The 24,932-nt window shown below is 35.7% G+C and overlaps 1 protein-coding gene, 1 long non-coding RNA gene and 1 pseudogene across 2 annotated transcripts; 1 reads left to right on the top strand and 2 right to left on the bottom strand.

The window, feature by feature from the left end:
* Positions 1-269: 269 nt before the first annotated feature.
* On the top strand, positions 270-17,863 carry LOC142528996 (piezo-type mechanosensitive ion channel homolog). Its single transcript, XM_075634336.1, is given in 24 exon segments — positions 270-654; positions 1,432-1,512; positions 1,729-1,888; positions 1,997-2,154; positions 2,957-3,113; positions 3,241-3,427; positions 4,825-4,940; positions 5,212-5,296; positions 5,474-5,689; positions 5,777-5,954; positions 6,293-6,421; positions 6,548-6,721; positions 6,832-7,065; positions 7,630-9,135; positions 9,138-9,170; positions 9,572-11,330; positions 11,332-12,049; positions 12,334-12,729; positions 13,432-13,590; positions 15,195-15,701; positions 16,921-16,950; positions 16,952-17,066; positions 17,143-17,287; positions 17,376-17,863. Coding segments are annotated over 24 exon segments (7,428 nt in total). The 5' UTR covers positions 270-605; the 3' UTR covers positions 17,512-17,863.
* LOC142528564 (sugar transporter ERD6-like 7) lies at positions 17,582-23,818 on the bottom strand (annotated as a pseudogene).
* On the bottom strand, positions 20,107-22,078 carry LOC142528998 (uncharacterized). Its single transcript, XR_012815811.1, has 4 exons — positions 21,963-22,078; positions 21,659-21,874; positions 21,442-21,563; positions 20,107-20,712 (listed from the first exon to the last, which is right to left on the bottom strand). It is a non-coding gene; the product is annotated as an uncharacterized LOC142528998 (long non-coding RNA).
* Positions 23,819-24,932: the final 1,114 nt, after the last annotated feature.

Below are 24,932 nucleotides of genomic sequence, written 5' to 3'. Positions count from 1 at the left end.
CCTACTTATGATAACACAAGTCGACTCATTTGCTGATATTCTACTATGCTTAACCAATAGGCGTGGAGATTGTAACGTGAACTTTCGAATAAATGTCACATTAATTGCTCCAGATGCTCTATATTATGGGTGATATCTATCAATATCCTACATCTCAAGGAACCCCGGCCCATTGAAATAAGGACCCGGCTCCTTATGGGCTGGGTCCATTTTAACCAAGGCTTATTATTTCGGTAATAATTGAACTGTTTAAGTAAAAATACAAAATAATCAGCCGTGAACTTTCCTCATTGGTCGATTGAATAGCCAAATCAATGATATCAGATCACTCTCGGAAAAGTTTTTCGAAGATTTCCAATTAGTCTTTGATCAAATTACTGCTATTTGGGAGATTACGCACCTTTTGATTGTGTGAATGAGGAATCCTTAGCGTCGCTGCGTTCTTCATTTCAAATCATAGGCAGAAATTCGTGATATTGATGAACGTCAATCACGTGATCGAGATTTGGGTGACTTTTTTTCAAGTCTTTTGCTGGACGGAAGTTTGAAAGAATATTCATGAATTGCTAAAATGAAAGGAGATTAAATTGTAGAAGGTGACCAGGATGGGAACTATTTTGGGTGGATTTGTATTGCCCTTGCTGCTTCTGACAGGTACGGCTTCGAGTTTCGTTTTTTTCACCTTTGTTTTTTGTTTCCTTGATTATCGTTGAGCTCTTAACTTGACGTTTTTTTTTTTTTGGTTTCTTGCGCGATTTATTTTATGTTGTTTCTGTAATTCACAAGATAACCCAAATTAATGCGTCTGTGTTAGAATTCTTGGATATGCTTTTGACATGGAAGTTCCTGGATTATTACTTCTTGTTAATTGCTGGTTACTTAGTCTAAAGCTTTTTGTTTCATGTTATGTATTCCCCGAGATTCTTAACTCGAAAATGTGAACTTTATACGGGAAAATGGAAATATCATGAGAAAATGTTGATCGATTTATTTCTATATAAGCAAGTTTTATGATCCGTGATGTTTAGTTTCGTTATGTGTCTTTTTCTTATTTGTTTAATTGTTCCTTGGGAATGTCACATTACAGATTCTTTTTCTTTTAATCCATATTATAGATTCTTATTTAATTCACTGGTAGGTTGTTATTTGTGAAGTCAAACGTGAAGAGTGATTCTTTCAAAATCAGGAGTACAAATAATGATTAAAATAGAGCGTAAAATTACTTCTTCCAAAAGACTGTAGCACATGCGGGAAAACAAATTTAGATTCTGAGAAAGCACCTACGTTGGCACAAGAGAATTGCAAGTGTATCTGTTAAAAAGCTATGGTTTTCCTAATTAAAGTTACATATATATCTTTTCCAGTAGTGTTGGTTTAGCATTTGTCTATTTTTTTTATACCCATTGTCCCTCTCAGCTCTTTCTTTTGCAGCTGGGGTAATGAACTGGAGCTTGATTTCTCTTATTAATCTAATGACTTCATTGTTCTTCCGGTTTAATGCCCCTAAAAGAGGTACTTTACTCGTTCTTTTTCGTTTTTGGCATAATTTATGCTACTTTACCTGGTCATCTTGTTGAGATAATTATGTTTATCGGATTCATTATGTGTTTATTTGTCCATTTGTCATGTGATGGTATACCTTTCACTGTTTCACATGCACATATTTGCAAACTCATCCTCTTAAGTGTTTAAACTAAAATTTTTGTCCTACTGTTTCTTTAAATCCAGGATTTCAGTTCAGAGGAAGGATTTTATCTTTGTGGTTTGTTCTTTTTTACTCGGCTCTTGTGGTTTGTCTGCAAGTGGTATTTCTTACTGTGAGGGCCATTATGGGCTCATCATGGAGCATTGCTGATTCCTGGTGGATAAAGCTAATTGGACTTATGACGTAGGATTACTAAATTTCGTTTTATCTAAGAACATCAATTTTTCACTTATTTTATTTGTTATTAAGAAAATTATCCAGCAAACAGTTCAGCTTGGTGTATTTCTGCAGGATTCAGTCTTGGATATTTCCCACAGCAATCTATTTCATGGTTGTAGAATTATTAGTGGGGCTTGTTGCTATTGTTGAGATCAACAGGAACAATTTTGGCTTCTTTGAATATCAAGAATCATGCTGGGGTTATCTTTCATCAGTTGTTGAACATATAGGTTTGTCTAACATGACTGCGGCTATAATTTTAGCTGTTGAGTGATAAATGTATATAATCTCCACTAAGTATGGTTAAGTTTGGATTTTTTTCAACCTCAAAATTTCAAAAAGATATATTCGGTATGGTGTTTGGATGTGAGATGAAGGAAGATACTATGAAATATGTGATATAGTGTAAAAATTTGCGGAAAATAGTGGGAAGAGAAACAGTAAGTGTGTTAATGTTTAGCCTTGAATTGTCGATAGGTGTACAGTGGTGTGGAGATTGATTTTTTTTTATAAAAAAGACAGAAGTTTGATTTTTTTTCTGAATCACAAGTTGAGCTTTTGGATGGAGAGTTCTCCAATCAAAATCCCAGCCAAAAGCCTATATGTGTTTTATTATAATTTACGTTATACTGTTATCATATGGTGTCCGCAAAAATATTGTTAACAAAATTAATTTTATGGTGGTGGAGTTTTTTTTTGCACATATAACTAGGAAGAAGCTCTTTCACCAGAAAAATTATCCGAGACTCACTGGCATAATGTTTCACCAAGGATGAGTCTTACATAGGGTAAATCTATACATTTTCAAATTGTGGGGCTCTCATGTTATTTTCAGGATTTCTTATGCATATCTGACTATTTTTTTATGTCTCAGAACATTAGTTGATTTGGTCTATTGCTGGTTATCCATTGCATATTCATTTGTAGTTCGTAAGACTAGATGATGATTTTTGACTTTGTGCGGTACCATTCGGTGGATCACATCTTGACAATGTCTTTTTTTTAATCTCCTGTTTTTATATCAAATGGCAGGTTATCGCCTGAGGTTAGTTTCCTGCTTATTACTGCCAGCTATGCAGTTGGCTGTGGGGATCAGCAATCCTTCTTGGCTTTCTTTACCCTTTTTCATTGGCAGCTGTGTTGGTCTCGTTGATTGGTCTTTAACAAGCAACTTTTTAGGCCTTTTCAGGTATTTCATTCTTTTGGGTGCTAGATATTTTTCTTTTCAAAATGGAATTGTAATTAAAAGCTTCAGAAGTTACGGTCTTGACATTTAGTTTTCCACCAGTGCTTATGGTCTTGTACATGGCTTGAAGGTGGTGGAAGCTGCTGTGGGTATATGCTGGCTTGAGCATATGTCTACTGTATATATATCAGTTTCATTTTGTGTTTCCACAAACAAGTCAAGGAATAATCAACTCAATTGGTCTGTACAAAGTATCAGTTGATTGTGACTGGCAAGAAATTTGTTCTGGTATTTCTCTGATGGTGTTCTACTATACGGTATGCTTTTGTCATCTATGTTTAATATGATGTCTAGTGCGCTTATGGACATACATTGGCATTTATTGATATAAACTATATACTTCAGGCTCTAATTTTTCTCTGCCAAGTGCAAATGTGTTCTGTCTTGAGGTTTTGTGACCTGGTGTTTGCTTTGAAAAAATCCAATATCGTTGGAAATCTTGCCATAAAATCAGATACTGTAAGGAGTAGATATCACGTCTGAAAGTTGCATGAGGGGGTAAAGTCACTCAAGTGGATCTGCAACTAAATTCTTTTATTTATTTGTAGTACTTGAATAGATTTTCTCACCTTAATTTGACTTGATTTCCATGAAACAAGTAAACCACCTGGTATCCAGCAGTCTTGGTATGAGCCGGGTTTTATTATTTAATAATATTATTGGTAAATCAATTATGCTCCAGCGGAAGTATCTACTCGTTACGGGACGATAGTAAATAGTCATAGCAAACCCCGTAGCTACTTGTACTAAAAAACAAGTAAGCATAATTCCCCCTAAACAATAAAATATATTGTTCAACTTGTGTTGTTTTAAATTAATGCCACACGGTGGTTCCAAATGCACATGATATTTGCTACCTAGCTCTTCTCATGATTGTGTATTCATAACAGGAGCAATAATTTGTTTCTAATAAGCATAAATTCAGCTTGTTAATTTTTTACCTAAGAACTATATTGCACCTATGGTATTTAATGAAAAATAATTTACTTGAGAGGTTCAGTGTAAGTTGTATTTGGCGTGGACTTTTCTCTGGAGTTAGATTTAGGAAAGGGGATGTATAAGGCCAGAATTATTATTCTCGTCTCTGATTAGTTCCGCTCTAAAAGTCTCGACATTGTTAGTGATCTGAATGCCTTGTTATTGAAATCTGCCAATATTTTATCTTTATTTGTCGGTCATTCATTTCCTTCGTTGACGATGAATTGTGACTGCGAGACTCATGGAAAAAGGATAGATGGCTTATCCTAGTTTTGGATCATGGCTCAAGAAGGTCCAACATTTTTGTCATACTTATTTAGGATATCATGCTGCATATATGATACATTAAATTCGAAGAATTAATTTCTTGAATATAGAGAATGCTTGATTAGCAGACATTGGAAGAGAGAATATGTGCTATGATGCTGAAAGGATCTGTTGCTCCCCCCTTTCACTTCGCTTGTCACTCACCCTTTGTCTGTACTCTTCTCTACATGTTTTAGACTTTTGTTCATACTTCATGCATACTACAATCATTGTTTTCATACCCCACTCTTTGTCCTCACAATAAGTCGATTTTTTAGTGCTAGGAAACACGTGAGAATCATTGCACGCAGTCTGTATGATACTGTTGATTTCAAACAAATATTAACTGATTATCAAATGGTGAACGCAGCTTTCTTGTGTGAAGCATGATTTGGAGGACATGGAATTCATCATGTCCATGAGAGAAGGCAGCTTGACTGAGCAACTTCTTCCATCAAGAAACTCCTTTTTTGTTCGGCAACTGAGGTAAGTGATGCCCTTTCAATTTTTATAGTTTTTACATGCTGTCCCTCTGAGCCAGGATAAAATAATTGATGTAGCATATGATGGTCGCGAAAAATCAGTGTAGTTTATCTGGTTTAATGAGGATTTTTTTTCTTTGTTCTGATAACTATGTATATGCTAGTATAAAGATTAGAATGAATATTTATCATTTTGATCCAGACATATTTATTTCTCAATATGATTTTATGAAATGTATCTAACAAAAATTTTAATTTGTATCCCTGGTATGCAGGTCTGGAGTAAGGCATACCAACATTTTATTGAGGGGAACCGTTTTCAGGATTTTTAGTATTAACTGGTTCACTTATGGCTTTCCGGTACCTATTTTCAAACTTGATTTTAACATCCTTTGGGCAGCATAACTTCATCAGAAAACTCTTGTTTCTATTGATTAATAGATTAAAGAGTGCTATTTTCCAGTTTTTGATATTATTAGTTGTAATTTTTCAACTTTTCTTGCTTGTATGTCTAACTTTTAAGTATATGTATGGCAGGTATCCTTGTTTGCCCTCTCGTATTGGAGCTTCCATTTTGCGAGTATTTGTGCATTTGGATTACTTGCATATGTTGGATATATTTTGTATGCTTTTCCATCCTTGTTCCGCTTGCACCGGTTGAATGGGTTGCTTCTTGTATTTATTCTCTTGTGGGCTGTGAGCACATATATATTCAACGTGGCTTTTGCATAAGTGAACTGGAAACTGGGGAAGGTATCTCCGAATCTTGTAAATCTTCAAATCGATATTCGAAATCTCATGTTTTTCTTTGGTTTACATTGAGTTTTGATTTTCACCCAGGATATGGAGATCTGGGAAATTGTTGGATTATGGCATTATCCCATCCCTGGTTTCTTTCTTCTAGCACAGTTTTGTCTTGGAATTCTTGTAGCTCTTGGTAATCTTGTAAGCAATTCAGTTTTTTTATGGCTATCAAATGAGGAGAGGCAAATCTCTAATGAGAGCGAGACTGAGGAAGGTACGGATGCTTGTGTTCACATTGGCAATGTAAATCGTATTGTTAAGTTAAAAGATAAAAGGATATGCCCTTTTTAAACTGGCTTTACTGTTACCAAAGCACCTAGCTATGGTACTTATTTGGCACCGCCTATTTCAATGGTAATTTCTTTTTATTCATTTTCCTGTAAGTATACTTTTTATGAACCCTCATCTAACAGCAGCTATTTGTTTATGGTTTTAATCTCCATTCAACTGTCAACATTGTCATGCTTGTCCTACAAATTCTTTTTTGCTCCAGTGAATCTGAGTTTTATGTAGAACCTGACCTTACTATTTATTTTAAATATATGATTGCAGTAAAAGACGATGCCAAAGTCCTGCTAGTGGCTACAATAGCTTGGGGGTTGCGTAAATGTTCTCGGGCTATTGTGCTGTTGCTGATTTTCCTAATTGCGACGAAACCCGGTCTCATTCATGCTGTATATGGTATGCCGAAGTCTTAAGTGTGGTGTCTTACTTACATACTTTTTTCCCTAACATACTACTATTTATGCTTATTGCCTGGTGTTTGCTTAACATTCTGATTGGTCTTTATCTCGGCTTGCTTTTCAGTTATATTCTTCTTTGCCTACCTGCTGAGTCATAACATAAATAAAAGGATGCGCCAATCCCTTATTCTACTCTGCGAGGCTCATTTTGCGATATTATACGTTCTTCAGCTTAATCTGGTTTCCAGAAAATTGGAAAATGAAGGATCTATAAGCAAGGAAGTTTTAAAACAGTTAGGTATTGGTTTTATTGATTTTAATTGATGTTTTGATAGTTATTTTAGCATTTTCCATTTTCTTACACATCTGATATTTTATGTTGCTAACTCCGTTTTGAATTGCCTGTAGGTCTCATTGGGAATGATAGTTCTTGGGACTTCCTTGAAATAGCTCTGCTTGCATGTTTTTGTGCCATTCATAACCATGGCTTTGAGATGTTATTCTCATTTTCTGCTATTGTTCAGCACACACCCAGTCCTCCAATTGGATTTAGCATTCTGAGAGCTGGTCTGAACAAATCAGTTCTTTTGTCGGTCTATTCCACTTCCAACTTCAGAGACGATTACGAGAATCGTTCCCATGGTACTGCAACCTTCTCTACACCCAAGTTATCAACTTTTCTAGTTGGATCACGTTCAGTAAAAAACATTATTCTGTCCGTGTTGCTGTTAGAAATTAATTGTCCCACACAGTTTTTAATGCAAGAACATGCTTTTTCTTGATTGATAATTTATTCTACAAATTTAGGGAAACTTGTTTTTTAAGTCCTTTATGTTTGTATCTTTGCGATTTTGGTTCTCTATGTTGTCAAACTTCACTTTTAGTCCCCTGTTTTTTTTTACAATTTTAGTCCATTTTCCGACTTGGCGCTGACATGGAACTAATGCTGATGTGGCACTGACGTGTACAGTGTATATCAACACTCCTAATGAAAAATATTAAAATTGTAAAAAATCAGAAAATACATGATTAATACTAAAATTTGATTACGCAGAGAACCACTATCCTAACAAAATTATAGGACCAAAAATGCAGTTTTTTCAGAAATTTAATAATGAATTAACTATAATTTTTTATAAAAATGCTGTATTGTCACCTTTTATTTTTGTGCTAGCTAATGCTTGCCTTTTTGTTTTCTATTTTCAGAGAGAAAGGTAGCTTTATATCTCAGTGAAATTGGAAAGAAGTTCTTATCCATCTACAAATCATTTGGACCATATATAGCTTTTCTCACCATTCTTTTTGCGGTGTACCTTGTGAGACCCAATTATATATCATTTGGTTACATTTTCCTTCTCCTTTTCTGGATTATTGGAAGACAGCTTGTTGAGAAAACAAAACGCCGTCTATGGTTTCCGCTCAAAGCATACGCCATAGGAGTTTTCATCTTCATGTATATTTTAAGTATTTTCCCTACAATCTAGACATGGATGTCTGCAGAAGTTGATCTTTTTGTGTTCTTTGGCTATGATACAGAATCTTCTTTGTTAGGGAATCTTTGGGAGTCTCTGGCTATACTGATTGTTATGCAACTTTATAGCTATGAAAGAAGACAAAGCAAACATATGAATGCGCAAGATCACGATCCAATGCAATTAGGGATATTGGGGTTCATTAAGCGATTTCTGATCTGGCACAGCCAAAAGTTTTTGCTTATTGCTCTGTTCTATGCGTCATTATCCCCAATAAGTGCATTTGGGTTTTTGTATCTTCTTGGTCTTGTTTGCTGTTCAGTTTTGCCTACAGCCTCCCGAATCCCATCCAAATCTTTTTTAATTTACACAGGATTTCTGGTGACTGCTGAGTATTTATTTCAGATGTGGGGTAAACAGGCTAAAATGTTTCCTGGTCAAGAGTACCATGACATATCTCTTTTTCTGGGTTTACAAGTCTATAAACCAAGTTTTGAGGGCCTAGAATCTGGTTTGAGGGCCAAAGTACTGGTGATTGCTGCATGTACCCTTCAGTATAATGTTTTTCGTTGGTTGGAGAAAAGGTCTACTATTTTGAATGTAGGTAGATCAGAGGACCCTTGCCCGTTATTTCTTTCAGCAGAAGATCTTTCTACTGCTGTTTCAACTTCTGATGGGTATAACCAGACATTATCTGCATCTAGGGACATGGCTACTCCAAGAACAGGACAAAGCAATTCATGCCCGTCTTTCAGGCATGGTATCCATCAATCATCTCAGGCTTCGTCCTCTAGAAGAAGCAGCAGCACTCGTGCACCTAGAAAATATTCATTTGGATATATCTGGGGAACCATGAATGACAGCCACCGGTGGAATAATAAAAGGATCGTTGCCTTGAAACAAGAGAGATTTGAAATGCAGCAGACAACACTAAAAGTTTACCTGAAGTTTTGGATGGAAAACATGTTCAAACTCTTCGGTCTTGAGATAAATATGATAGCACTACTGCTAGCCAGTTTTGCTTTGCTAAATGCCATTTCTATTCTTTACATTGCTTGTCTTGCCTCCTGCATCCTGTTGGGACGACCTATCATACGTAAACTGTGGCCAATCTTCGTCTTTCTGTTTGCCACAATTCTTCTTGCTGAATATTTTGAAATGTGGAAGAACATGATGCCTTTCAATCAGCATGTTTCAACTGAGACCAATGTGCGTTGCCATGATTGCTGGAAAAACTCAACACATATTTCCACTACTGTCAAAAATGTTGGTTGGGTATGAATTTTCTCACTTTGTAATTTGCTACACAGGAAGTTATGAATACATGCCTGCGGGAAGTCTTAGAGTAAAAGTTTCTATTTTTAAAATTCTAGCGAGAAATGTAGGAATTGAATCCATTTAACATCACCGCATAATGTTTGTGTACAAGCTGTTGAGAAGCTCGTATGATTTTCAGTTTACTGAAGTGTGGATAACTCTTTTATCTTGTTGTTCTTAAATAAACCCGGCTATTGGTTTCGGGCTATTTTGTATAAAACTATGAAAAGCTTTCAAAAAGATTAATTTATTTATTCAGTTTTAAGCTAAACTCTGTCTTGAAAAATCAGTAAATATAAATTATTCAGTCGATCTTATCAGGAGCTTGAACAGTTAAGTGCATTAATTTTCTTTTGCAGGTCTTATTGTTGATGACCCTCGAATGCTGATAAGTTCTTTTATGGTCTTCATTCTTGCTTGTTTTAAACTCCGCGCAGATCGCATGTCCAGTTTTTCAGGATCATCTACATATCGTCAGGTGCTTTCTCAGCGTAAAAATGCTTTTGTTTGGCAAGATCTTTCATTTGAAACGAAAAGCATGTGGACTTTTCTCGACTATTTGAGGGTTTACTGTTATTGTCATCTATTAGATCTAGTACTTGCGTTGATTCTTATCACGGGAACTCTGGAATATGACATTCTACACCTTGGATACCTTTGCTTTGCTCTTATTTTCTTCCGTTTGAGGCTGACCATACTGAAGAAGAAAAATAAGATATTCAAGTACTTGCGTGCGTACAATTTTGCTGTTATTGTTCTCTCTCTGGCCTATCAGTCTCCTTTTATAGGGGATTTTAATGCAGGGAAGTGTGAAACAATTGATTATATTTATGAGGTGATCGGATTTTATAAATATGATTATGGATTCCGGATCACATCAAGATCTGCTTTGGTTGAAATCATCATTTTTGTTCTGGTGTCACTCCAGTCATATATGTTTTCTTCTTCGGAATTTGATTATGTATTTAGATACCTCGAAGCAGAACAAATTGGTGCAATTGTACGCGAGCAAGAGAAAAAAGCTGCTTGGAAAACCAAACAGTTGCAGCACATTCGTGAATCTGAGGTGAAGAAACGTCAGCGGAACTTACAAGTTGAGAAAATGAAGTCTGAGATGCTCAACCTACAAATTCAGCTCCATGGTATGAATTGCACTGCTTTTTATGACGACGTTTCACCGACTAAAGAAGGCTTGAGAAGAAGGAAGAATGCTTCACTAAGTCGGCAAGATAGTGGAGGCTTTGAGAAACGAGATGGGGATATCCATCCCGATTCACAATTTTCTTTCAATGTGTATGAATCTCCTAGAGGTATAAGAGCAGAAAGTCCTTTTGCAGTTGATTTTGAAAAACACTTGATGGATGCATCCCTCTTCGAGATTACGGAACTTGAGGAGGATGCAGGTGATAATGTTATTGATGACTCAACCAAAGCAGACAAAGCTAAAAGCCAATCAAAGGACAATCCGTTAGCTTCTGCTGTACAGTTAATAGGAGATGGTGTTTTCCAAGTGCAGTCAATTGGAAGTCAGGCTGTTAGCAATCTTGTTAGCTTTTTGAATATTGTACCTGAAGATTCTAATTCAAATGAGCCCTCATCTGTTGAATATGAACTTTCTAATGACAGAGGAAGACCAGATGTTAAAAATAAACACTTGAATCGTACGGCGTCCTTGCAGTCTGACAGGAGTAGAACTTCGGATCCTGCAAGTCTACAGATTGGACGGATAGTTCATCACATATGGTCCCGTATGAGATCAAATAATGATATTGTGTGTTACTGTTGTTTCGTTCTTGTGTTTCTATGGAATTTCAGTTTGCTTTCTGTGGTGTATTTGTCAGCTCTGTTCTTATATGCTCTCTGCGTGAATACAGGGCCAAGTTACATTTTCTGGATTGTGATACTAATTTATACAGAGATATATATCTTGGTTCAGTATATTTACCAAATCATGATACAGCATTGTAGTTTCAGCATACATTCTGCCCTTCTGCCCAAGTTGGGGTTTCCTACAAAAAGGATAAAATCATCATTTGTTATCAGTTTGCTACCTCTTTTTTTGGTGTACTTGTCTACTTTATTACAGAGCTCTATAACTGCAAAAGATGGCGAGTGGCTTTTCTGCGGGATTTAATGGTCGAGGGAGATTGCTAAATAGAAAGCAGGTTGTGGCAGGCTCTAGCTGTTGGGTGAAAGCAAAGAAATTCTTCCAATTAATGAAACAGGCGACTGAAATGGTAATCCTTGGCTGTTCTAGATACTGGAAATCTCTGACACAAGAAGCTGAATCTCCTCCATACTTTGTTCAATTGTCCATGGATGTGAAATCATGGCCCGAGGATGGGATTCAACCGGAGAGGATCGAGTCTGCAGTAAATCAGATTCTCAGGCTTGTGCATGAGAGTAACTGCAAGAAAGAAAATCCTAACCATTGCCCTTATGCCAGCAAGGTTCAAATTCGAAGTATTGAAAAAAGCACTGAAAATGTGAATGTGGCCTTGGTTGTTTTTGAGGTTGTTTGTACCTCTCCATTAGCAGAGTGTGCTCCAGCAGAACAATTCAGCACGCTTACTCCAGCATCTGATGTTGCAAAAGAGATCCTTAAAGCACGACTTGCTCACCTTGTTGAAGAAGCTGGATTTCCATACTCTATACTCTCAGTAATTGGAGGAGGCAAAAGAGATATTGACCTTTATGCATATATCTTTGGGGCTGATTTGATGGTTTTCTTTCTAGTTGCTATATTTTATCAATCTGTCATAAAAAATAAGAGTGAATTTCTGGAATATTATCAGCTTGAGGATCAATTTCCGAAAGAGTTTGTATCAATTCTTATGGTAAGTTTTTATGCCTTGCTAACCATTTCTTTTGTTTTTCTAGTAAAATTGGAGAGCTTAAAATGACACACCTAGTATTAGAATGATGAAAGAGTTTTTAGCTACATGGGTTTTTAATTATTTGGTGTGCACAAAGGTTACTATGTCGGTGAGCCAACTTATCCTGATCTTCAGTTAAGTGTTGTACATGTGAAGCACTTACTAGAAAACCTCTACCTTTGATTAAGAATTATGAGTATCATTCTATTTTTCTCTTAATCTGCTTGAATTTTCTTCTGGTGCAGATAATTTTCTTCTTGATGATTCTTGATCGCATCATGTACTTATGTTCATTTGCGATGGGGAAGGTCATATTTTATCTTTTCAACCTCATTCTTTTCACTTATATCATTACCGAGTATGCTTGGAATATGGATACTTCACAGCAGAATGCAGCTGGATTGGCCCTTCGAGCAATATATCTTACTAAAGCGGTTTCTTTTGCTTTACAAGCCATGCAAATTCGATTTGGCATTCCTCATAAAAGTACACTGTATCGTCAGTTTCTAACCAGTGACGTATCTCGTTTTAATTACTTAGGATATAGGCTTTATCGTGCTTTGCCTTTTCTGTACGAATTGCGATGTGTCCTTGATTGGTCATGCACAGCTACATCACTGACAATGTATGACTGGCTGAAGGTGAGTTTTTCAACTTTCCACCAATGGATGCTCTATTTACATAAATTTCTAGTGTATGCTAAGTGGGATCAATTTATTTTATGAATTTGTAGCGAAACAGAAATCTGATCCAGTTAATTATGTTATCTGAGCTATTTCTTCCAGCTATGCATTCAATGTTTTTTTTTTAATTCAAACCCTTGTATCTCTGGTTGTTACCAAAAGCCCATCTGTCTCTACCATAAACTAAACAAATTTCAGTAAGACTACGTTCGGGGCCAAATCGTACTTGGCCGCTGAGAAAAATAAGAACTATGGAGGTAGAAATTCCTTGGTAGAAGAATGTGATAAAGACAACTTTCATTAATTTGGTTTCACTGAATCTTGTGGTTTTGTTGTTTGATGTGAGCTATAGTGATTCTGTATGGTCTTTGGAGAGGAGAAGCAGCATAACGTGGCCAATCCTCGTCGGTGCAAATGCAGAAAATTTTAACAAATTTATTGTGTTCTTGGTATAAACCTACAAACCATACATCGGATTCAAATTAAACTAGTTAATTATATACCTCCATCTTCTGGTTCAAAGCAGTTACAGTTATGATTTTTTGGGATTTATGAAAAGCCATCTTTGGTGCTTGTATTGAGCTTATGTTATCAGTTAATATTCCCAGCGGCAATATTGGAGTTTAAAATAGAAGTTGATGTTTTTGTTAATCCTTTCAGTTGGAGGATATAAATGCAAGCTTGTACCTCGTCAAATGTGATAATGTTCTGAACAGAGCTAAACATAAACAAGGAGACAAGCAAACAAAGATGACTAAGTTTTGCAATGGCATATGCCTGTTCTTTATTTTGAGTTGTGTTATTTGGGCTCCAATGCTGGTAAGTAACTCTAATTATAATTCTGCCCTGCAATAGTTAATGGTTCTTCTTCTATGAAGGTATATGATATTTTATTCTAGATTTTTTCACCAGATGGTGTTGTTTTCAATTGACTGCATGTTTTATCTGTTTTTTTTCTTTCATTATTATATATTATGTGAATGGGAGTGGTAGAGAGAGGGTATGGAATAGAGAGGTTGAGTGGGGCATGTAGATGTACGGGTACCAGACAGTAGGTACCAAGACTGTGGCTCTCGCTTCTAGATGAAGTAATTCAGTGAATAGCTCAGGTGTGATTCAGAGCATATGTGTTCTCTCGTTTACATTTTGGGAATGTTTTGCTGCATTTGACGCCTGTAGCATTAATAAAGTCCTGCATTCAGTTCATGCCCTGGCTCATTCGACCCATCTCACACATTGACATCATGAAGGCGCTTTGTGTGTATCCATGACAAAAGTTTCTAGAACATGGGAACAAAATTCATGATTTTCTATAGCTCAGGTGTGACTCAGAGCATATATGTTCTCTCATTTACATTTTGGGAATGTTTTACTGCATTTGACGCCTGTGGCATTAATAAAGTCCTGCATTCAGTTCATGCCCTGGCTCATTCGACCCATCTCACACATTGACATCATGATGGCGCTTTGTGTGTATCCATGATAAAAGTTTCTAGAACATGGGCACAAAATTCATGATTTTCTATGCTACCATTCTTTAAACGCTTCTCCTTCAAAATATGCAATGTCTACATATGTTTATACTTAATCATAGGCAAGGATAGAAGTAATTGAACAATTATTCGAGCATTTAGTTTCTTCAAGTTCATCAAAATCATCGGCTTACATTCAACCTTGAATATTCACCTTTGTAGTTGCCTTTTTACCTTCAATGGAGCAGTAGTTTCTTTCTTGAAATAGTATCTCACTGGGATTTCCGAGGGCTATTTTCTTTGTGTAGAATATTTACCATTTAGTGAACTTCAAGTTGCATAGCATATTTATCTTCTATTTAGATATCTTTTTCAACTTTATTTCAACCTGTAAGATATCAACTTAAATTTGGATTGTTTGCGAATATAAAAATGCTGGTCCAAAGGTTGTGGAAATTAAGAGTATTCGTCGTACATATATTTGATATTATATTAAAATATAAGTTGCTTGGAAGTTGTATAATTGGCTATTGTCTTATTTTAGCCTTGGTTGTTTGATCAGTTAGAGTCAGTTGAGATAGTTTTACTTCCACTTCATAATAAGCATGAGTTGCATGTTAGTTTAGTTAGTTTTAACTAGTTAAACTGATTATAAAAGTAACCGAAAAACTTATTACAAAGTGTGGATGATTGTGCACTTTGTTCTTTTTCTTCAAGCAATGGATATAATATTCTCATTTTTCTTAACATACATTAACTCAATGCAAAGTCGATATCTATTGTTTCCCATACTGTTCGTGAGAAGTACATATAAAATGACATGTTGAAGCACTACATGAATAGATCTGCTTACTGATGACGTGCAACACTAGTCTGGAATCTGACGCGATAAAGAAATTTTTAGAACTTTTATTTTTATAGATGTAGAATCTGACCATTTATTCCTTACAGATGTACAGTAGTGGCAATCCATCAAACATTGCGAATCCAATTAATGACGCCAGTTTTCAGTTCGACATTAAGACAGACGGTGGAAGGTTGACCTTGTTCCAGACAACTCTTTGTGAAAGAATTGCATGGGATCATGTAAATGCAACTGGTGATCTTGATCCTCAATATTATCTGAGCTCATATAATGTGAATGACATTCAACTCATTTGTTGCCAAGCTGATGCAAGTACTCTGTGGTTTGTACCTGATGTGGTTCAGAAGCAGTTTATCCAGTCTCTGGGTAATACTTTTATGGATATGAAATATTCTTGGGTTCTGATGAGGGACCGACCAAAGGGCAAGGAAACTGTGAAATATGAAAAAAGTGTTGATCCGTCAGATCTTCCCAAAGCATCAGAAGTTGAGGGAGTTCTAAATGGTTCATTTAGCAGTTTTAGGGTTCATAATATCTATCCAAGATTTTTCCGTGTTACTGGTTCTGGTGAAGTAAGACCTTTTGAGCAGGAGGTAAGTTGGTGAACTTTCATTTGTTAAATTTTAAATAGTAAAAGTAAAGTAAGGATTGAATACAGCATAATACGATGATTTTGTGGTCGTAAAAAAGACCTTTATTGACTAGAAAAGGTCTCGAGGAATAAAATTCAACGAATCTCTGTTGAGTTAAAAATAATTATCACTCATTTGGCTAGTTGAAAATATTTTTGTAAAAATATCGTAGACTTCTTTCCTATACTTCATTCAGATGAAAATCGCATAATATATTATCGTAGACATCTTCCTTATACTTCATTCAGTTGAAAATCACATAATATATGTATCACAATCTTGATGATGCCAAATTTGATTCTAAAATATATTTCTTGATTTCTCATAACCTTGTGCATTACTCCAGATATTTTCTTTATTATGATGATTTCTTGATGTCTGGTTATCAAATGTGTTTTGAACAATACAATTTGACATGTCCTGATGATTTAGTGTCCTTTTTAAACGAGAAAACTGCTTTTCTCAATATTTGAATGAATATGCGGCTAAAAGTTCATTATGTACTGGAGTATTGGCATATGGCACATGCATGCTGTCTGGAGAAATGTTAGCTAATCTTTTCTGAGTTCTAAAATTTTTTCAAGCACGAAAACAATGTTGTTATCGCATTCCATAACATTCATCTTCCTTTCCACGTCAAATGACTCGTTAACATCTGCTGATGTAGCTCCTCATCCTTCAAAAATATATCTCAGGTAGCCAAAATCTTGTTAATCTTTCAAACATATCATGTTTTTATGTATTCATTTCCTGACAAGTTGGAAAGTGATTATTAGAAGCTCTCACTTGTTAACTTTCTATTTGAAGTCTGATGACGTGAATGACCAACACAAAGGTGTTGAACATTTTCTCTCAAAATTTTCCTGCCCATATCCAGAGAAACAAAACTATGTGCGCGATGATGTAGGATAATTTACGCTTTTTATATTGGAAAATAAAACTTAGTATTCTTAGTTACTATTGCATCTCTTCTTATTTCCTGAACTTGCTTCATTCCTCTGAAGTAAGGCAGACGCATCGGGACATGAGTGAATGTCACAATGACTTAAATTTTAGTGGTCTTATAGCTGCAAAATTCCAGATGGAATTTTAGATTTTGGGTTGTTTCAACAGCTGACTTTACCATAATTTTATGTGTGTTATAATTCCCATGCTTCGTAAATCACTTAATAATCTACAGGTAAATGATGTCAATGCTGATCTTGTCCTACCTACATCATGGTACTTCTAAATGGTGGTCCTTCCATGTTATAAATTCTTTTAATACAAGTAGCTGCCGTGGCTTGTTAGGGCCAATGGCTATCATTGTATCAGAGGAAACTCCACGTAAGTATTGATGGGATAATTTTCATATAACAAAGATAATTATGTTTGAGTAAATCAATCCCCGAATCACTTTCAGAAGGATTTCTTGGAGAGACTCTCAGCAAATTCAGCATTTGGGGTTTATACATAACATTTGTGCTAGCTGTAGGCCGGTTTATCAGATTGCAATGTTCTGACCTCAGGATGAGAATACCATTTGAGAATCTTCCTTCCTGTGACAGGTAATAAGGGATACTGTCCAGAATCCATTTTTTTTCATCAATCCTTTGATTTAAATGGTATGAAAAATCCTAGCATTTGCCCCTGAAGGTTGATAGCCATCTGCGAGGATATATATGCTGCCAGAGCAGAAGGTGAACTTGGGGTTGAAGAGGTCCTTTACTGGACACTCATCAAGATTTACCGATCACCACATATGTTGCTTGAATATACCAATCCCAGCTAGTCATTTACAGATCCAAATTCGTAACATAAAGGACAAACTTCTGACAAGGATATACGAGACTTTTGTAAGAAGACGAACACAGATTTCAGTTTTCTAATTGGATTGTTGCCAGGTTTTCATGATTCTGTTTTTAAGCTGTTCTGGCTATTTAGGTGCTAGTGTCAAATTGATGAAAATTGCTTGGTTTTAAATGCAATTTTGAGGAACATTCAATCTGTATATGATAGAATTGTAGAGTATAGAGAGGCTGCAGCAACTTCCTACGACATAGTACCCGTGTTTTTCATGTATCGAACCTGGAAAAAATGATTATTTATTGTCAAAGAGAAATGAAAGCGCAGTTATCAATTTACGCTGCCTTTTTTTGGGTTATCGTGTCGGATCATATTATCCCTGGGCACACTTTACAACAGTTCATATCAATTTTTTGGCCTTTAGTTGTACAACATCAAATCCTGAAAAAAAAATTACAGAGTCGCATCACAAAACCAGTGTATTTGGAGCCAACTCAATTTGAACGTAGCAAATAAGCGTTTATAATATTTATTCATTCTACAGTTGTATAATGGATTCTTCGGATTCTACGATCATCTTAAGTTTTGAAGAATATGCATCTCCACGAAATGCCTGTACTTGCAAAAAAATCAAATCGAAGATGCGTCTTGTGAAGAATTAATTGCTACCTGAATCTGTTCCAAAGTTCTGCCTTTGGTTTCAGGGACAACCGCAATCACAAACACAATGGCAAGTGCGTTGATTGCAGCATACAGGATGAAAGTTCCTGCAGATAGGTACGTTCATGAGAATACAAGGCAATTTTTCATTTCTTCTCAGGCTAGAGGAAGGGATGTGCTCAAGCTAATTCTTGAAAAAAAAGTTTACTTATAAATTCAAGTTCAAATTCAGTTATGCAGGCAGTGTCGACCTCACTTTTGACCTGAATGCATGTCGAGCTACTCCAGCTCGAGTTTAAGAAGTTTGACCTTGTAGGCATCAATCAAACTTGAATTCAAAATTTGACAATACTTGCAGTTACTAAAATTAGTTCATTACCTGTAAAATTTGTTAGAAAAAGGCATGTAATATAAAAATACTATAACTTAATACATATTCGAGCGGCTTGATTAAAGTGAGAAATAATACTCAAGCTCAAGTAACTGCTTCCATAGGAACACCAACTCATGAGAAAATTAAAAGTGTACGAACAAACCCATGCACCAAACCAGTTCACTAGTGTTGCAAGGCTCCCAGCAACTCCTTTAATGTTTATTGGGAAAATCTGTAGTGATCATAATTATTAGTCTGATCTTTAGATAAATGTCATCAGAGTACATACATTCCAAATAGAGCAAGCCCGTTTATTCATACCTCAGACATCACCACCCATGGAACTGCTCCCATCCCCACCGAAAATGCCCCTATGTATACCTAATCGGCAGAATATATTCTTAGATAAGAGTTATTTTCCAGTTATATATTTGAATTCAATATATGTAGATAGTATACAATAAAGAAATGTAAGAACTTACCAATATGCCAGTTACAGCTAGAGCTGGAGTTGCATCAAGTGCAAGTCCATGTTCCTGGTCCAGAGTATATGACTTCTTAATCAGATTGTTTTGATAGACATGAAATGAAAAGCGACTAAAAGGTATAAAATGTGGATAAAAATACCTTAAAAAAGAATGAACTCCCAGTTAGCAGACACCCTAGGACCAGTCCTGCCCCCGAAATCTGCAGGGGAAAAAAGCATCTTGCTTACATTTTGAGTATTGCAAAGTCTCTGATAGCTGCTATTGTTGTATAAATGGTTACCACGATAAGTGGTTTTCTTCCTGCTCTTTTGATTAAAAGGGCACCGAGTGCAGTGATTATGACCTGAAAGAAGATTCCGTAAGCATTTGAACAGAATCCACAGAATTAGTTTCTTGTTTTTTCATGAAATAGCTTTGAATCTCCAAGAACTGGCAGTGCGATCTAGATACCTGAAGAATGGCATAGGTTATAGTTCCCACGTCTGCTGGAAACCCTGTGATATTACACGTGATCGTGATGTTTAATATGTAATCTGATCCGTAGAGTTTGTAAAAATGCTTCCAAAACACGGGAACTTACCCGAGGACTCAAAGATACTGCTGGTATAGAAACAGATTCCATTGATTCCACCAAATTGTTGACAGACCATTAGAGAAAAGAATGCAAACATATGCATGAAAATCTTGGAAACGATGCCAAATCAAGAAATGGTTGTTTTAAGAAATGAATCAATCAATTTACATCACTTGCATGCATCACTTCATCTAAGAGGAATGTGTATTACGCTAGTATTGTTTGGTTGCTTGGAGTGACATGACTCATGAGAACTTACCACAATGTTTCAGGAATTAGACGTGACAGAGTAGAGTACTTGATTGGTGGGTCCGTTTGCAAATTTTGTAAAAGGGTATCTTTTAATTTTATCTGATGGATGAGTTCGTTTACAAAAATCCAATATCATTGAGCCATAATGACTTATTGTTTCGAATTATTTTCGTATTTAATTTGCATGTGATTTAACGTGTTAATTAAACGTAGGACTGATTACTCATATTATATACTAACCCATATGCAAATTTTAAACTCGTAAATAATGTGTGTTCCTAATAAGGACGATCCTAACTCTGGCCTTTTGCTCTTTGTACAGAGCCACCATTTTTAAATGAAACTTGCCTCAAATTGGAGTATACATTTTCAGAAAACTACAAATTTTGATGTCTAAATTGCACGCATCATTTCTCTCATTCATGTTTTAAATCCATCTATTGGAATATATAAAATGTCAAATGCTCAATACATATGTAGACTTGAAAGAGAACATTTGTCCCAAAGGCATATCAAATCCTTAAAATAGAGAATTTATAGAACTGTTACACAAATCCGGTGCTTTAGGAGCGATGTCGCAAAGAAGCGTTTATAATGTATTTCATTATACAACTGCACGGTGGATTCTTAGGATTCGATAAATCATCCATGAGTGTTGAAAAACATGCATGCATCTCCCTAGAATAGCAGGTGGTTGCCGAAAACAAAATCAGATTGAAGAGATGTTCTCACGAAGAATTGATTGCTGCATGAATCTGTTCCAGAGTTCTGCCTTTGGTTCCAGGGACAAATTTGATCACAAACACAATGGTCAATGCTTTGATTGCAGAATGAATGTTCCTGCAGATAAGGTTCATTCACAACAAGTATGAGGTAATTATTCTCAGGCTGTAGAGCAAGGGATGTGGTCGAGCTAATTCTTGAGAAACGATAAAATCTAATGTTAAACTCAATCAGTTGACGAGTTTCGAGTTTCGACCTTGTAAGTAAACATAAAAGACAAAAAAACTCATTCTCAATATAATGTACACCAATATAAAGTGGGGAAAATACAATTGAAAAAAAAGATTACAGAATATAATAATCATGGAAATACTATCATAACTCAAACCATAACTAAAATATGAGATTCTAGCCGTGTTTTCCTCTTGATTTATCGACAGACCTCATGTTTTTCCTGAATGCATGTTGAGCTACTTCAGCTCGAGTTTAACAAGTTTGATATTTGTAAACATCAGTCAAGCTCGAATTCAAAATTTGACAATATTTGCAATTACTGAAATTTAGATCATTGTTCATAAAATTTTGTTGAAAAATACATCTAATGTGTAAATGTTCAAAACTTATCACCGAACTCGAGTAGCTTGACTGAAGTGTTTGGAAAAAAAACCCAAGCTCAAGTTGAGTTTTGATGGAGTCACTTGGAAGCTACTCACGAGCGAGTTGATCCGCTTGTATTCATAATTAGTTAAACGGATGATGTTGAACTATGCTAAGGCTGGGATATCAAATTTTGCTCCTGAGACTGCAAATTTTATGGTTAAACTTCATTAGAAAGTAGTTGCTTACTATAGGAGCTCCAGCTCATGAGAAGATTAAAGGCCAAAGTACAAAGTACAAACCCATGCACCAAGCCAGTTCGCTAGTGTTACAAGGCTTCCTGCAACTCCTTTGATGTTTATAGGGAATATCTGTAGTAATCACAATTCTTAGTCTGAACTGCTGACAAGTGTCATCAGGGAATACACATTTTAACTAGAGAATGTATGTAAAGTTGTTATCATACCTCAGACATCATCACCCGTGGAACTACTCCCATCCCCATCGCAAAAGCCCCTACATATAACTAATGGGCACAATAAAGACTCTACATAAAGATTTCTCTCCAATTATGTTTTTCTCTTCAATATTGGTAGATAGTATATTATATGAATACGTAAGAACTTATCAGTATGCCCGTTGCTGCAAGAGCCGGAGCTGTACGAAGTGCAAATCCATGCTCCTAGTCCAGAATATAAGACTTCTTAATCAGTTTGTTTTGATAGAGATGAAACGAAACCGATTAAAAGACATAACAGATGAATAATAACCTTCAGAAGTAATGAACTCCCAGTTAGAAGACGCCCAAGTACCAATCGTGCTCCAGAAATCTGCAGGGAGAAAATGCATCTTTTTTGCATTTTTTATAGTGTAAAGTGTAAACATAGTGTTTTGTTGCTGGGATCAGCTACTGGAGTATAAATGGTACCACAGGAGACAGTTTTCTTCCTGCTTTATTGATTATAAAGGCACCCAGTGCAGTGAGTATGACCTGACAGAAGATTTTGTATGCAAATTGAACAAAATCCACAGAATCACTTTCTTTGTTTAGTGAAATAGCTTTGCACCTCCAATAATTGACAGTGTGGATCTAGTCATCTAAATACCTGAAGAATGGTGCAGCTTATAGTTCCCACATCGGCTGGAATCTTGTGATAATATTTAATCTGATCCTTTGAGTTTGTAAAGGCGAATACAAAATATAAGAACTCACCCGCGGACGCAAAGATACTGCAGGTGAAGAAACAGATTCCTCTAAATTGTCGACAGACCATTAGTCCTACTCCTATCTGCGTTACAATTTATACGTTATGCTTGTTTATTAATTTCAGAACGATAAACCAATTTTTTGGAGAAAGAAATGGACAATAAATAGAATGAACTTAATGCATAGTGAGGTCACACGAGTACTAACATAAGAAGAAGAAGCATTTTACCGTCACTGAACGCAGATATCGTTTTTCAAACAAATCGAGCAGTTTAGCTTTAGGAAGCTTTTCCAAAGGGTCTATGTAGTCCTGGCAAGAAAATACATTTAGCTTACATAATTCTTTGAGATGTTACTACTCGTGCTGCAATTTATTTTTTGAACAATTCATGCTACAAGTTTTAAATGTGTACGTGCTTGAATTTCAGCTGCCTCCTCGGATATGTCAGCATTCTTGCCTCGAAGTCTTCGTAATGAAGCTTCAAACTTCTTTTGATTTCCTACTTTTGCCTGGTTACTTTAACTAGTTAGTTTCTGAAAATATTCTACATTAAAATGGATGACAATTATTCGTGCATTGTGTTTCTTACCAGCCATCTCGGGGATCACGGGATGATTAAGAGCCCGAAAAGCAGAATAGCACAAGGGATTATTCCTGCAGCAAAAACAACTACACCGTTTTAAAAGCTGATAATCTTAGTTTCTTGTTACCATACCTACGTTTGTTTCACAACAAACCCGTTAAAGCTAGCGCCTTCCAAGTAATTAGTATCGTGCTGAGGATGAAAGATACGGACACTCCAGTACAAAGCATGACCTACAGAGTAATGGGGCTTTTCAATATTGATCATCCTTTTCGGTTGAAAATGGATATAATCTCGGTATCTACCCCTCATATTTTTACAAACTTTCCTCGTAAATCCCTCGGTGCAACTTCAACTATGAAGACGGGTACCTGTGGACCAAAAATATTGAAAACAATTCAACAAATATCTCTATTAGAACATAAACAAAAATGTATATGCAAGGTAATCAATCTATTTACGATACAAGAGAAGATTCCCATTCCATATCCACTTCTAATCTTCCAATATCCAGTAGCATAGCCTCCTGTGCAACTCGGTGATTAATACCCTGCCTTAAAAGCACAAAGCCATTGCATCAAACAAAATCTTATCAAGGTTCTTTGATGATAACATCATCCAAGAACTTGTTACGTACGCATTATCTGAATGCGTAAGAACCGCAAGCTGCAACAAAAGTGGTGACATAAACCATGAATCTATCCTCCCTAATTCTTCCTATCGTGGGCTGCTCTTCATCACCATTGTTAAGTCTCCTCTTTTGTTAAATGAGTGGAACCCTTATCTCTTCTTGCACTAAGCTTTCGCCACTGTGTGTTTCTTGATCATCAGCCATCTTTACTTTCTGGTCCGTATTATTCACCTCCCAAAGTTGATGGATCAAGCATAAGACAGAAAATTAAGGGAAATATTCTGATCAATTCCAAGATACAATATGTATGGAAACTTCAGCAAAAGAAGCCAAATCAAGAAATTGTTGTCTAAGTAAATGATTCGCCGAAGCTAACGTCACTTTCTTTCATCACTTTATCTAAGTTGATATATTATGTGTATCATGCTATTAGTTTTTGGCTGCATGGACTGATATGGGAACTTACTTGCCTCAAAGTTTCAAGAATTAGCATGAAATGAAATCAAGCCGATCTAGTTTCTTTTATAATCCAAGTGTATCTCACCAGATCATCCATTTCCAGGCGAAAGTTATGTGTAAATTTAATATCTGAATCATTTCTCTATTATAAAGTTTAAGAATCCAAACACATATAAAATGTGAATTTGATTTATATATAAGTAGACTAATGCAAGGTTGAGCGTTTTATATATCAGTAGTGATCGCTGCCAAAATATTAACTTCACTCCTTCGATATTTATGGTGAGTTCACTTGTTAACTTCTCTATTTGTCTTTCCAATTTTTTTTTTACAAAAAGCCAAGAAGGCATATATTTTGTCTACCAAAGGAAAATAAACGGAGGGGATCAAGCAGGCCTATATTTTTTGAATTATTAAATCTAACCAGATATAATTTCTAAATTTTATTTTCATTAAAAAAATCCAATATCGATTTCTTGAATTTGAATAAAAAACAATAAAATCCAATATCCATCGTTGTATCTTGCTGTACTTGAAGCTTTGAGGGCTTAATTTTAATTTTTTAATCTTTGCAAGAGAAATGTAATTTTTATTAGGGACATAAGAAAATATATATTTATAAATTTATAAATGATGCCAATAATCGGGGAAAAATAAGTAAATAAATGCAAATAGACAATTCTTATTATCCACGCTTCTGTCTCTTGACAGGTTATGATGACAGCTAAATGTTATATATTTTCTTGAAACACACTTATAAATGTTATGTCGGTTATCATTAACATATGATTTCGTGCAACTTAAGTTTAGGATACTCTGTAATAAAAAAATCAGGGGAGAAATAATTGCGGTGGGTTAA

This window comes from Primulina tabacum, chromosome 16 (genome assembly GCF_025594145.1).
Source record: "Primulina tabacum isolate GXHZ01 chromosome 16, ASM2559414v2, whole genome shotgun sequence".
In the NCBI taxonomy this organism is placed as follows: Eukaryota; Viridiplantae; Streptophyta; class Magnoliopsida; order Lamiales; family Gesneriaceae; genus Primulina; species Primulina tabacum.
The sequence above is the reverse complement of the archived record's forward strand: the minus strand, read 5'-3'. Positions and strand labels throughout refer to the sequence as shown.